At 54.3% G+C, this 12,195-nt stretch overlaps 1 protein-coding gene across 1 annotated transcript; it reads right to left on the bottom strand.

Annotated features, from left to right (window-relative positions):
• Window positions 1–6,023: 6,023 nt before the first annotated feature.
• SIX6 (SIX homeobox 6) lies at window positions 6,024–9,385 on the bottom strand. Its single transcript, XM_069857103.1, has 2 exons — window positions 8,605–9,385; window positions 6,024–6,212 (listed from the first exon to the last, which is right to left on the bottom strand). The coding sequence occupies exons 1-2, from the start codon at window positions 9,174–9,176 to the stop codon at window positions 6,044–6,046; spliced, it is 741 nt and encodes a 246-aa protein (XP_069713204.1). The 5' UTR covers window positions 9,177–9,385; the 3' UTR covers window positions 6,024–6,043.
• Between the last annotated feature and the right edge of the window lie 2,810 nt (window positions 9,386–12,195).

Raw genomic sequence — 12,195 nt, 5'->3', positions numbered from 1 at the left:
GGTCATTGAAATAAGATTCAACGCAGCAAAAGTCTTCCAGCTGAACAAAATAATGTCCTGCTCTCTTGTTGTAGAGCTCTCCATTGAAATTAAGAGGAGGTAACACTAGAATAAAAATCCCCACTTGTCCTAGTGCAGCCCCAAATCATGTGTCATTGCGGGTTACTATGGAGTTATTGAATAAAGGCTGAGAAGCTTGTTCTGCTGATCAATACCCGTGTGTGTGGATGCAGATGCCGATCTCGGCAGTGGCTGCATGTCTCGTGGAAGCTCCCCTCTAAAACCTACATCCAGCTTCTGTGAAGTTTCTAAGGGATTGGACTTCTGAGACTGGTGCAAATCAGGCGTGGGTGCCCAGGACAAATGGACACCCTCTGCTCCTGCCGCTGGGTTATGAGGAACAGCTTTAAATGGAAATAAAGAGATGTGTCTAAATCCTTTAGGCTGTTTGGGATGTCTCAAGTGATTTAGTCTGGCTGTATCTGTATGTTAAAACGTATGAGGGCACTTAGGTTCATCACTTATCCTATTAAAATGTTAGAAGAGTCCCTGGCACGGGATTGCATCAGACCAGGCAGAGCTGTCCCACATGGTCCCTGGAGAGCAGCTCGGTAGCTAGCGGGGGTTGTGGAGCATTTCCCATAGGCCATATGGGCACAGCCACCCTATTTAGAGGGTGATGGGGCTGAAAAGCATGGAGCAGGGCCCCTCACCAGTGAGCAGCAGTGCCAGGATATGTCCTTTTATAACACAGACGTGGCAAAGCGGCTTCCCTGCTCCGTGGCTACTCTCTGCTGTGACAATAAAGAGCTAAAACCCTGCGGATGTTTTCCAGTCAGGAATGAAGGCGTGTTGGGGGAGAAAGACTACCCTGTGAGGCTGGTCTGTGTGTGGACACCCCCCTAAAAGGCTGACCTGGTTGCCTAATAAGCTGCAAATCCAGGTTTTGTGGATAGCAACCTCCTAGTCTCGTCTGACATCATCTCCATCTCTATTTGGCTTGGGATAGGTGTGATGGGGAGAGAATCCTGGAGGTCTCCACAAGTCCCTCCTCAGGCATTGCTGGAGAGGAGACACTTTTCCTCCAGACATGGGGAGGGCACAAATCCCATCCCACCCACACCATGTGCACGATCATGGCAGGAAAGGCCACGGAGTCAGGTTTATCTCTGTGCTGTGGGGCAAAACTCTTTGGGTTTTACTTTATACAGTGCGAGAAGAGGCTGTGAGGGGAGAGCACTGGTTGATTGGCATCTTCTTTCTAGGACAGAAACAGTGGAAGCAGTGAGGGCTGATGCCCTGGGGCTGACCCCAGCAGGATGGAGGGTCACCAGGTACAACTTTGCTAAGCGTAAGGAGACAACTAATAAACTACCCAAGTGTGTAGGGTTCTGGGGCCACGGTGCCTCTCCCCCATCTCCGAAAAAAAGCCAGAGGACAAATATGTGAACCCACACTGCTCTGATAATGTTTGAAGTTGGAAACTTTTCTCCAAGCTGTGTTTCTCACAGGGACGATGTGTGCCAGAGAGATCTGTGTCGCAGATCAAAAGATTGTTGGGTTAAAATGGTCTCTCTAGGGAATTTTTGGGCGGCTTAGACTGAATGTAGAAAGCGATGAAGGAAGGGAAGCCAATTCCTGGCCTTATGCTGGAGGTCTTGCGCCTTGTTCTGAAACAGAGGGGAATAGAAATCCAAGGGCTTCAGCCATAAAACGGTGCCAAGAATAAATGCTGATAGAGTGCAAAGTGCTGTACCCCTCGAGGGATCTAAGATGACTGTTCCTTCCCTGGATTCCCAGCTCACTCTCACCCTCCAGGCCCCCCTCGAGGGAGGCACATCGAGGTCAGCCCAGGCTTCAGGCTCTGCTCTGGGTGCTGGGGCTGCAAGGTGGCCTTGAGGAGGGGACAGGAGACAGGACAAGTCAAAGTTTAGCAGCTTCTGCACCCCACAGCGCCCTTTCCCTTTGGCTTCCCTCCCCTCCATCCTGCCCTCCAGCAAACACATCTAGATCTTTTCCTGGAATATAACAGGAATTTTAAAAAAGCCAGTACGTGGCGTGGCTGAGAGGCAGGTACAGACATAACTAGGGAGCATTACGCTCTCTCTCATGGTATTACCCCTGCATTGGCCAGGGGTAACTGGATCTGTGATAGACTCTGATCCTCCCAAGCCTTTAATTGGATGCGTGAAAGGTCCAAAACGCAGCTCACTCTCCGGTTTCCCCCAGCTGTGAGATGCACCAGTTTCTCATCACACAAGGGCACTTATCGATGAACTGAGCCCCCTTCCTGACCCCCGATGACAGGCAGCTCCCAGGCCAGCAAGCCAAAGCAGGCCCTTTGCGAAGGAGCCTCCCAGCCAAGCGGGGTGCTGGTGGCAGCGGAATATTCAATAGTTTTCTAGACACCCACCCTTTTATTGTTCTGCAAAGAAAATGCCGTAGCGAGATGAGGGCCAAAAGGCGGTGGCAGAACAATTAGGGAACAGTCTTCCCCTTCTGCAGGGAGGTGGTTGAGTCACCTTCCCTGGAGGTGTTTAAGGCACGGGTGGACGAGGTGCTGAGGGGCATGGTTTAGTGTTTGATAGGAATGGTTGGACTCGATGATGCGGTGGGTCTCTTCCAACCTGGTTGTCCTACGATTCTATGATTCTATGACCTGGCTGTGGGATGGGGCTGGGATGAACGCTCTGCAAGGCTCGTGCAAACTGGAGCACGAAGATCGCTATGCGGGGAGCACCCGCATGTGCCAGGCAGCAGCTGGGGCAGCGCTGCCAGCATGGAAACGCCAGCGTAGCTTTTCCAAGGCTCCTGCATCCCCCAGCCCTCCCTCCACACCGATTTCCACCTCGAACAGCAGCAGCCTTGCTCTGACACGGAGGGCTGGGACAATGCGCCCCAGATAAGTGGGCCTTCTGTCCCCAGCTGCACCGAGACCAGCCTCTCCCCAACCTGCAAGCCTTTTGCTTTCCTTTTTTTTGTTCTTGTTGGTTTTTTGGTTTTGGTGTTTTTTTTGGTGGTTTTTTTTTTTTTGCAAAATCAATTGACGGGCAGCTCACTCATTTTCCCCCCTTGCAAACTTATTAGCTATTCAGCCCCAGCGAGCACTCGTAAGCATCCTTTGTCCCAGGGAGGGCTGGAGACCCCTTCATTAGCAGTGATTACTCTGAGCAGTTTGACAGCCTCCCAGCCCGCTTACAAGACTTTCCCATTCAGCCCTGCCCGGGGCTGCCCCGCTTCTCAAAAGAAACGGAAATATTCAAACATTTCTCCCCCCTCCCCTTCCCCAGCTTGAATAGAGGAAAAAGCTGTTTCTCTTCCCCGCCCTCCTCATTCACTTCACTTTTGATACAATATTTTCCTTCTTTGTTAAACCGGAGAGAGAGGGGTCAAGGCAGACTTTTTAGCGACCCTTTTTCTGAGCGCTTTGTTTAATGTAAATACAAGCTCCCCCCCATTCCTCGATTATTATTATTATTATTATTATTATTATTAGTGGTGGTGGTGTTATTACTATTATTACTAATACTATTATTATTGTTATTTCAGCCGAAGGCTCGGGAGGGCGAGGCTTGGGCTGATCTTTAGGAAAAAAAAGATGCTGAAGATGCCAGGGGAAGGGCATTCCCTTTCAATGCGGGGAGGGAAAGGGCAGAAGGGAAAAAAAGGGAGGGGGGAAAAAGCGTTTTTCTTCCGTGGGTCTTACCCTTACGGCCAAACGCTGCGGAGCCGAAGAAGCGGGGCTGGGAGATGCTCAGCTCCCCCGGTTCTCCCTCCACAGCCCAGTCCGGGCATCCAGCATCCTTCAAACCGCATACATCCTTTGTCGATATAAAGGATCCTCTCGCCGCTGCCTATTGTCCAAATTCCAGCTTTTATTTAGTTAGAAAGGAATCCCACGTTATCACAGCGCGGGTGTGTGTGTGTGTTCGGAGAGCTACCCACCCCTCTACACGCCTTTCCCAAAGGTTTAATTCCCCACAGTAAATGCTCGCTGCTCCGCCGCAGAAGCCGCTGGAGAAATTCCAATCCGCTTCACCGATTCCCGGGAAAGGAAAGGAATATCACGGCGTATTCCAGCCGATTCCGTTTTAGGGGTGAAACCCGCTTTTATCAGCCCCCCAGAAGAGGCTCCTAGGTGGGTAGCGCTGCCCATCGACCCCAAACGGAGGCAAAACCTCCACCTCATTGGAGGTTTGAGCTGCAAAGCTTCTCTTGCACAAAAAGCAACAAACCCGGAGCAGCCTTGGGGTGCAGGGTGGGCTCTGGTCCCCCCCAAAGGGAGCTGGAAAACCCTGCGCTGCCTCCCTCTGCTCCCCCACTCGCCAAATGCAGTTTATTTACTCCCTCCCGGCACCTCGAATCACACAGGGTTGCTGGTAAATGGGCTTAAAAACCAGCTAATAAATACCTGCCCCGCGGTCTGCAAGGACCATCGCTTGGTGGGGGAAAACGCAGATTTAGACAACGCGGGTGCAAACACCTTCTAGGCTTTAAATTCGAATTTAGGCGGAGAGGGAAAAGCCGCCGCCGAGATGCTTCTTCCCGATAAAAGGAATTGCGTATTGCTTCAGCAGGACTGAATTAATCTATCGGGGAGCTGAAACGGCCCCTGTGCCTCCCCAGGTTTTGCAGGGGAGCTGGAGCCGAGGAATTTCTCGCACTGGCTCTGCCCGGCTTCTCCCATCCGAGTCTTCTCCTGCTAAATAAAACGAGCCGAGCAATCAGCTTACCGGGGGAGGCATCTCCGAGGACAGGGGAGTAAACGCGATGAGAGCGAGCAGACAAAAAAAGCACAGCTCAGGCGATTTAAAGATCAATGTCAAATTGTATAATATAAAATCCTTCTGCTGGGGGAGAAAGCTTAGCGCGCTCCTTGGACCTGGCGTTTGGTTTCCTCCAGAAAAGACGCCGCAAAAACAAAGCGAGAGAGGCGGATGGTGGGGACAGATCCTGGCACAGCGCAGGGACTGGGATTTAGGGGGGTTTCACCCCCGATTCAAGCCCTTCTCGGGCACGGAGGGCTGTTAAATCCCCTTCTTTTTACATTTCCCAGGCGAGGGAGGAAGCTAAGCTTCCCCGTTTTGGGTTTGTTTTTTGCTTTTTTTTTTTCCTTTTTTTTTTTTAATTTTTTTTTTAAATTTTTTTTCTTGTCCCTGTCCAAAAATTCTGCTCTGAGAATCCCAAAAGCCTTAACCCTAGGAAGAAGAGAAGCCTCGGCGATTCCTTCACTCCTTCCCCGGGCATCCCCATCCTCCGCCAGCTCCATCCCCGCTCCCCGTTTTTTTTTTTTATCCCTGCTCCCCTTTCTTCCCTGCCTCCCAAATCCATCACCCCCAGTCCCAGGGACCCGGCTATTTCGGTTCTTGCAGAGTTGATGCTGAAATACCCGTGGCCGGCGGGGCTCGGCACCGACACTGTCACCTCAAAGCAGACGCGAGGGTTGTTCACCAAATATTTTATTACGGTTTTAGGCTGCTTCATACAGTTTCGTCCTGCACATGCTCTACAAGTCACCTGTGCACATAGAGAACAAGCCAAAAAATAATAATAATTAATAATAATAATAATAGAAAAAATCTACCATAGCAATCCCTTAAATAAGTAAATAAACATTATATATATATATATAAAAAAAACTTTTAAAGTAAAGCAAAACCCAACAAAAAGAACAGCGTCTTTTCCACAAGAAACATCCCCGCGGGCAGGCGCTCAGACATTTTGCAACTTGGCATTTGGGGTGGGTATTTATTAATTTTTTTGTTTGTTTGCTTTTTAAACGGTTTGTGGCTTTTCTTTAGTATTTTTTCCTTTTTTTTTTAATTTTCTTTTTTTTTTAGGCATCAATTCTGCAAATCCTTCTGAGCAGAGGTGGGTTGTTTTTTTTTTTTTTCCTTTTTTTCCTCAGGGTTTTTGCTCGCAGTCCGCTGCGGGGCTGGGAGGAGGCGTGCGGCTGGCGAGCGCCCGCGTTTGGCGAGCCCCCGGGCCGTGCGGGCGAGCAGCCGGGGCTCCCGCCGGCCCCCGGTTCGTCGCCGCGGCGGCGTCAGATGTCACATTCGCTGTCGCTGGATGTGATGGAGATGGCGGAGGTGGCCGCTTTGCTGGAGAGGCTGGCGGCGGGGCTGGAGGCTGCGCCCGGAGCTTCCCCGCCGCTCTCCTCCCCCGCCGGCAGCGCCCGCCCCGGGCCCTGCGAGAGGACCTGCTGCTGGAGCCTGCAAGGAACCGGCACACACCGCGTCACCGCCCGGGGACCGCGGCGGGACCCCCGGCACCCCCCGACCCCCCCTTTCCCCCCCCCCGGCACCCCCGCCTCCAGCCCGCACCGCTTCGCCCCAGTCTGAGCTGGGGGGGTCGGGTGCGCGGGGGGCAGGGGGACTGGGGTGCTCAGGGTAGAGGGATGCATGGGATTGGGGTGCTCGGGATACAGGGGTGCAAGGGATTGGGGTGCATAAGGTGCAGGGAGGTTGGGGTGCTCGGGATAGAGGAGTGCAAGGGGGTTGGGATGCACAGGGTGCAGGGGGATTGGGGTGCTCAAGATAGAGGAGTGTGAAGGGTTTGAGGTGCTCGGGATAGAGAGGTGCATGGGATTGGGGTGCACGGGGTGCAGGGAGGTTAGGGTGCTTGGATAGAGGGATGCAGGAAGATTAGGGTGCTCAGGATACAGGTGGACATGGGATTGGGATGCACAGGGCGCAGGGGGATTGGGGTGCTCAAGATAGAGGGGTGCAAGGGGTTTGAGGTGCTCGGGATAGAGAGGTGCATGGGATTGGGGTGCACGGGGTGCAGGGAGGTTAGGGTGCTTGGGTAGAGGGATGCAGGGAGATTAGTGTGCTCAGGATACAGGTGGGCATGGGATTGGGTATTTGGGATAGAGGAGTGCATGGGATTCTGATGCACAGGGCACAGGGGGACTGGGGTACCCAGGGAAGAGGGATACAGGGGGATTGGGGTGCTCGGGATAGAGGGCTGCAGGGGGTTTGGATTGCTCAGGGTACAGGGGTGCATGAGATTCGGGTGCACAGGGTGTAGGGAGATTAGGGTGCTCAGGATAGAGGGGTGCATGGGATTGGGGTGCTCAGCATAGAGGAGTGCATGGGACTGGGGTGCAAAGTGTGCAGGAGGACTGGGGTGCACAGAGCAGAGGGATGCAGGGGGATTGGGGTGCACAATGTAAAAGGGTGCAGGAGGATTGTGTACATACGGTAAGGGAGTGAAGGGGAGAAGGGGGTGCACAGGGCAGAGGGGTGCAGGGGGTTTGGGGTGCTCGGGGTAGAGGGGTGCATAGGATTGGGATGCACAGAGTGCAGGGGGATTGGGGTGCAGGGAGATGGAGATGCACAGGGCAGAGGGGCGCAGGGGAGATTGGGGTGCTCAGGGTAGAAGAGTGCAGGGGGATTAGGTGCACAGGATAAGGGAGTGCATGGGGATTGGGGTGCACAAGTTACAGGGATGCATGGGATTGGGGTGTACAGAGAAGAGGGGTGCATGGGGATTGGGATGCACAGGGTAGAGGGACGCGGGGAGATTGGGGTGGACAAGGTAGAGGGGTGCAGGGGTATTGGGTGCACAGGAGAAGGGGATAGAGGGAAGATGGGAGTGCGCAGGCCAGAGGGGTACATGCAGATTGTGGCGCACAAAGTAGGGTGGAATGGGGAGATCAGTGTGAACAGGGTAGAGGGGCGCAGGAGGATTGGGGTGCAGAGGGCAGAGGGGTGCAAGGGATTGCCTGGGAAAGCGGTGCCCACCCCAGGGCCAGCAGACCCGGGGAGTGGCTGTCCCCCCTCCACAGCCTGTGCCCACATCCGAGGGGACTGTCATTCCCAGCAGCATCTCCTGGGCGGCAGCTCCCCTCCTGCAGGCCTTACACCTTCCCTCTGGGTGACAGCAGCCGCTGCCCCGACGTGAGGCCGGCGGGAATACAGGGTGACAAGTGGAATCCAGCCCTCCCCCCGGGCTTCTGGACAGGAGATAATGGGGGGGACTCTGCTCCCTTTCCCGTTTCCCGGGGTGGCTGCTTTTGCCACTGGTGTTGGGGCAAAATCGCACAGGGAGAGCCGGGGTTTTGTCCTTTAAGATTTAAAAAGAAAGGGGAGGGAGAAGAGAAATAAGAAAAATAATAGAACCATAAAATGGTTTGGGTTGGAAGGGACCTCAAAGCCCATCCAATTCCAACCCCAATGCCACCTCCAAGAAACGTTCCTGGATGGCTCCGGTGAAGGTTTCAGGCAAGACAAAGGAGCAAGGGGCACGGAGGGTATTGCCGGCTCTGCTCCAGGTGGACAGATGTGAAAGAGGCATCTGTACGTCCAGGAAAAACTTGGAAGGGGGGGTTTCTTCCCGCTTAGCCTCCAGGTCCTGCCGGGGTGACGGCAGCTCCCGCTCCTCGAGGAGCAGCCGAGGAGGAGCCCGAGCGGGGGAGACCCCCCCGGCTATGAAAAAGAAATAAGAAGCCGTAGGGTTTTCGCGCTGATCCTTCGCCGCGTTTCCCGGGGAGACACGTCCCCGTTCCTGCCTGTGCCCGCATCCCAGCGCGGTCCCCGGGAGGCGGGGACGAAGCCCCCTGCGGGGACTCCGAGCGCCCCGACGGGGGGGGCAGCTCCTTACCTGTTCTTGGCGGCTGCCGCCCTGTCCCTTTGCCTGCGGTTTTTGAACCAGTTGCCCACCTGCGTGGGGGTAAGTCCCGTGGCCTGAGCCAGTTCCCGCTTTTTGCTGGGGTTGGGGTAAGGGTCCTGCAGGTACCACTCCCGCAGCAAGTGCCTCGTCCTCTCCTTGAAGCAATGTGTCTTCTGCTCGCCGTCCCAGATGGTGCGGGGCAGCGGGAACTTCTTCCTCACCCGGTACTTGTCCACCGGCCCCAGGGGTCGCCCCCGCAGCTTCTCCGCCTCCTGGTAATGAGCTTCCAGCCAGAGGGCTTGCAGCTTGGCGTGCGACTCCTTGGTGAACTTGTGGTTCTCCAGGATGTGGTAGAGCTCCCGGTAGTTCCCGGTGTGGAAGGCCACGATGGCTCGGGCTCTCAGCACGGATTCGTTCTTGTTGAGAGCCTCGCAGGCGGCGGGGGCCACGGGCAGGGACCAGAGGAAGCGCCCCAGCCTCTCGATGTCCCCGCTCTCCTCCAGGGTCTCGCATACCCCGGCCACCTGCTGCGGGCTGAAATTGAGGATGGGCAGCTGGAACATGAAGGCGGCTCCGGGGGGCTCCGGGCGATGCCCCCCGCACACCCCCGCGGCGGGGAAGCGGGCAGCGGCCGCCCCGAGCCCCGCTGCTGCCTCCGAGGCGCCGGCGAGGGCGGAGAAGGAGGCGATGGGGAGCGCTCGGCGGCTCCGGAGACTGGGGGCGGCGGGCAGGGGCGAGGCGGAGGAGGATGGAGCGGGGAGGGGGGGCGGGCGGAGAGGAGGTGGGAGGGAAGGAGGGGAGGAAAAAGGGAATTAAAAAAAATTTAAAAAAAAAAACGGGGAAAAAAGAAAAAAAAAAAAAAACAAGGCAGAAGCGCAGCTCCGCGCCGCCGCCGCCGCGCTGCTGCGGGAGAGGCTGATTTGCTGCCGGGCTCGGCAGATTGGCTCCCGGGTTTCCATGGCGGGGCTGCCACTCACTGTCAGCCGCTGCCAATCACGGAGAGAAGCCCCGTTCCCCGCCCCGCTCCCCGCCCCGCTCCCCGCTCCCTGCCCCGCGGCCACCCCGGGGTGCGGGGAAGGGGCGCACCCGCTGCCGTTCGCCGCGGGGAATTTGGGGTGGGATGCCCGGGATTCCCCTCCTACGCCCTTCCCGGTAAAGCCTGGGGGTCCAGCCCTGTGCTGGATGCACGGAGGTGGGCGCACGGAGAGGGGGATCAGGCAGGGATGAGGAATCAGGTGAAAAAAGGCTGCAGAACAGTGGCAGCGGTGCTGGGAGTGACAATGGATGCAGCGGGGATTTAGGGACTAGATTTAGGGAAAAACTCTCCCCTTTCCGTCTATAGGTGACTTCCCACCTCTGTTAAGACCAGGAATTATCCGCAAAGAGCCCAGCTTCCTTCTCCGTTCAACTAAAGCTTCATAAATTATTATATTTTTTAACATTTAAAACCGTATTGTTTTCGGCTGAATGGCCCTGAATAGACGCCGAGAATAGTCGCGGGGAGTGAGAAGTCATTTGTAGGTCAGGACAGCGACTTAAAACAGATTTCAGGACTCTTTTGAAATATTGATCACCCAGTAGGAATCGTTCCCCGCGGGTTTTTCTGCTCCCGCACGCCCCATCGGAGGAGAGGGACAAACCTCCAGCCTCTCGGGGCAGGGGGGAACTCACTTTCTGAGCCGTGAGTGTACAATTTGTTTTCTGGAGAGAGAGGTAGGGTGGTAAATCAAGAAGCCACACTTTATTACACACGTAGCTGCTCAGTGGCAATTTCTTCCCGGGAACATTAGTGACCATGGTCGGAAAGGCAGCATATATTTTGTATTAAGCTCAATATGTTCTCTCCTCTGCTCTTTGTAATGCGTTTTTTCTTTTTTTCTAGAACGCTTGTCAAAGAAATTCCTCCTTAATTTGATATCTTGTTATTGTCTCTTTCCCCCTTCTCTTTTCTTCTTTTTTTTCTTGTTTTTTTTTGTCTTATTGGGTTTTTTTTTTGTTTTCCTTTCTTCCTTCCTTAAGAAAGCTCCTTTGCTAGCTGCTCGTAGACTGAAATTAAACAGATTTACATTTTCTCCAATCATTTCTCTGCAGAAATGGAGCCGGGCTGGGGCTCGCCGTCTTTTCTTTAGTATCAAGTACAATTTGTCTTTTGCTTGTGAAGATTTGGTAAATCAGAAGGCAGATAGATAGCGCAGATGGTCGGAGGTGTCGGGTCAGATTATGCTACGCCTCAGTACAGTGCTAAGCTCATTCTGACGGAAAACTCTGATATTATTTTCACAGATCTACACAGTTCACTTGAAAAAAACCCTTCGAGCCATTTACATCATTTATGTGAGGCTCACAGCTAGCAGGATGGAAAAGCTTTCAATACTGCTCATTTTCATAAAACCCGACAGAGCTGGGGAGACATAAAAGCACACGCAAAACTCGCGAGTTCGGAGGCACTGAACAGAAACTTAAAAAAAAAATAAAAGGGGAGACTCTTCGGCTTCACTTTATAGACCCGGGTTGGATTCGCCCCATTTTAGAGGAATAAAAGGGGCAGATGCCCCCCCCAAAAAATAAAAAAGAAGGGAGAGAGAAGAGGGAAATAGGAAATATCATTTATATGATATAATATTGATAAGGGAGAGTGCCTTTACGCCCCATCTATCCTTTTCGCCAGGGAAAAACAGCAATCCGGGCAGCTCAACACTTCGGACGGGGATAAGAAAATCCCAGAGCTGCGGGGGAGAAGGTGGCGACCTCGGTAGCAGCCCCGACAGCATCCCAAGACGGGGCTGATGGAAAAACCCTCTGCTCTGAGAGCGGTGAAACGCTGGGAAGCATGGGCGAAGGGGCAGCTAATTTAGACTGGCCAAATGATGATGAGGAGGATTACTAATATTCCTGAAGGTCTTTCTTTTTCTTTTTTTTTCTTTTTTTTTTAAAGCATGCACATGATCTGGCGAGGGAGTCACTGGGGCTGCAGCCTAATGATTGTGAGCAGAGCGAGACAGGCTCCACAATGAAAGCCAGGACTGTGGGCTAAAGAAATGAATCCTCATTAAGGCAGCGAGAGCAGCTCGCAGGGGCGAGCGCCCTGTCCCCCAGCTCCCCAGTCTTTGTTCCCCAGAAACCGGCCCCGATGGGGAGATGCTGTCAGCTCTGCTGGGATGGGAGAGGAGGAGAAAGAAAAGGCAACGCCGAAATGGACCCGGGAACTCGCTGTTTAACCATTTAAAGGGTGACCCGAGGGGGGAAATCAGCCCGGCTTTGTATTTGGGAAGCGGCACAGGCTGGGGGAATCGGCTTGTGCCTGGTTGGAGAAGGACGCAGGGGCTCCTTGCTCTGTGCCGCTAGCTCGGAGACAGAGCAAGGAGCCCCAGGGGGACCCTGCAGTCCCTCTCCCATTCCCTCGGGCGTTTTATCCGTGTCCAGGGCTCTGGAAAGGGGACCCGGTGCCGCGGCCAGGAGAGGCTCCTCGGGGAAGTGATCCCGAGAAAACTGGAGGTCTTGGGATGCCCAGGTTCCCAGCGCATCCCCGGGTCTCATTAGAGCCTGGCTGTGCGCTCGGGCGAGTCCGCTTCGATTCCGCTT

The sequence above is a fragment of the Phaenicophaeus curvirostris genome, chromosome 5 (genome assembly GCF_032191515.1).
Source record: "Phaenicophaeus curvirostris isolate KB17595 chromosome 5, BPBGC_Pcur_1.0, whole genome shotgun sequence".
NCBI lineage: Eukaryota > Metazoa > Chordata > Aves > Cuculiformes > Cuculidae > Phaenicophaeus > Phaenicophaeus curvirostris.
The sequence above is the reverse complement of the archived record's forward strand: the minus strand, read 5'-3'. Positions and strand labels throughout refer to the sequence as shown.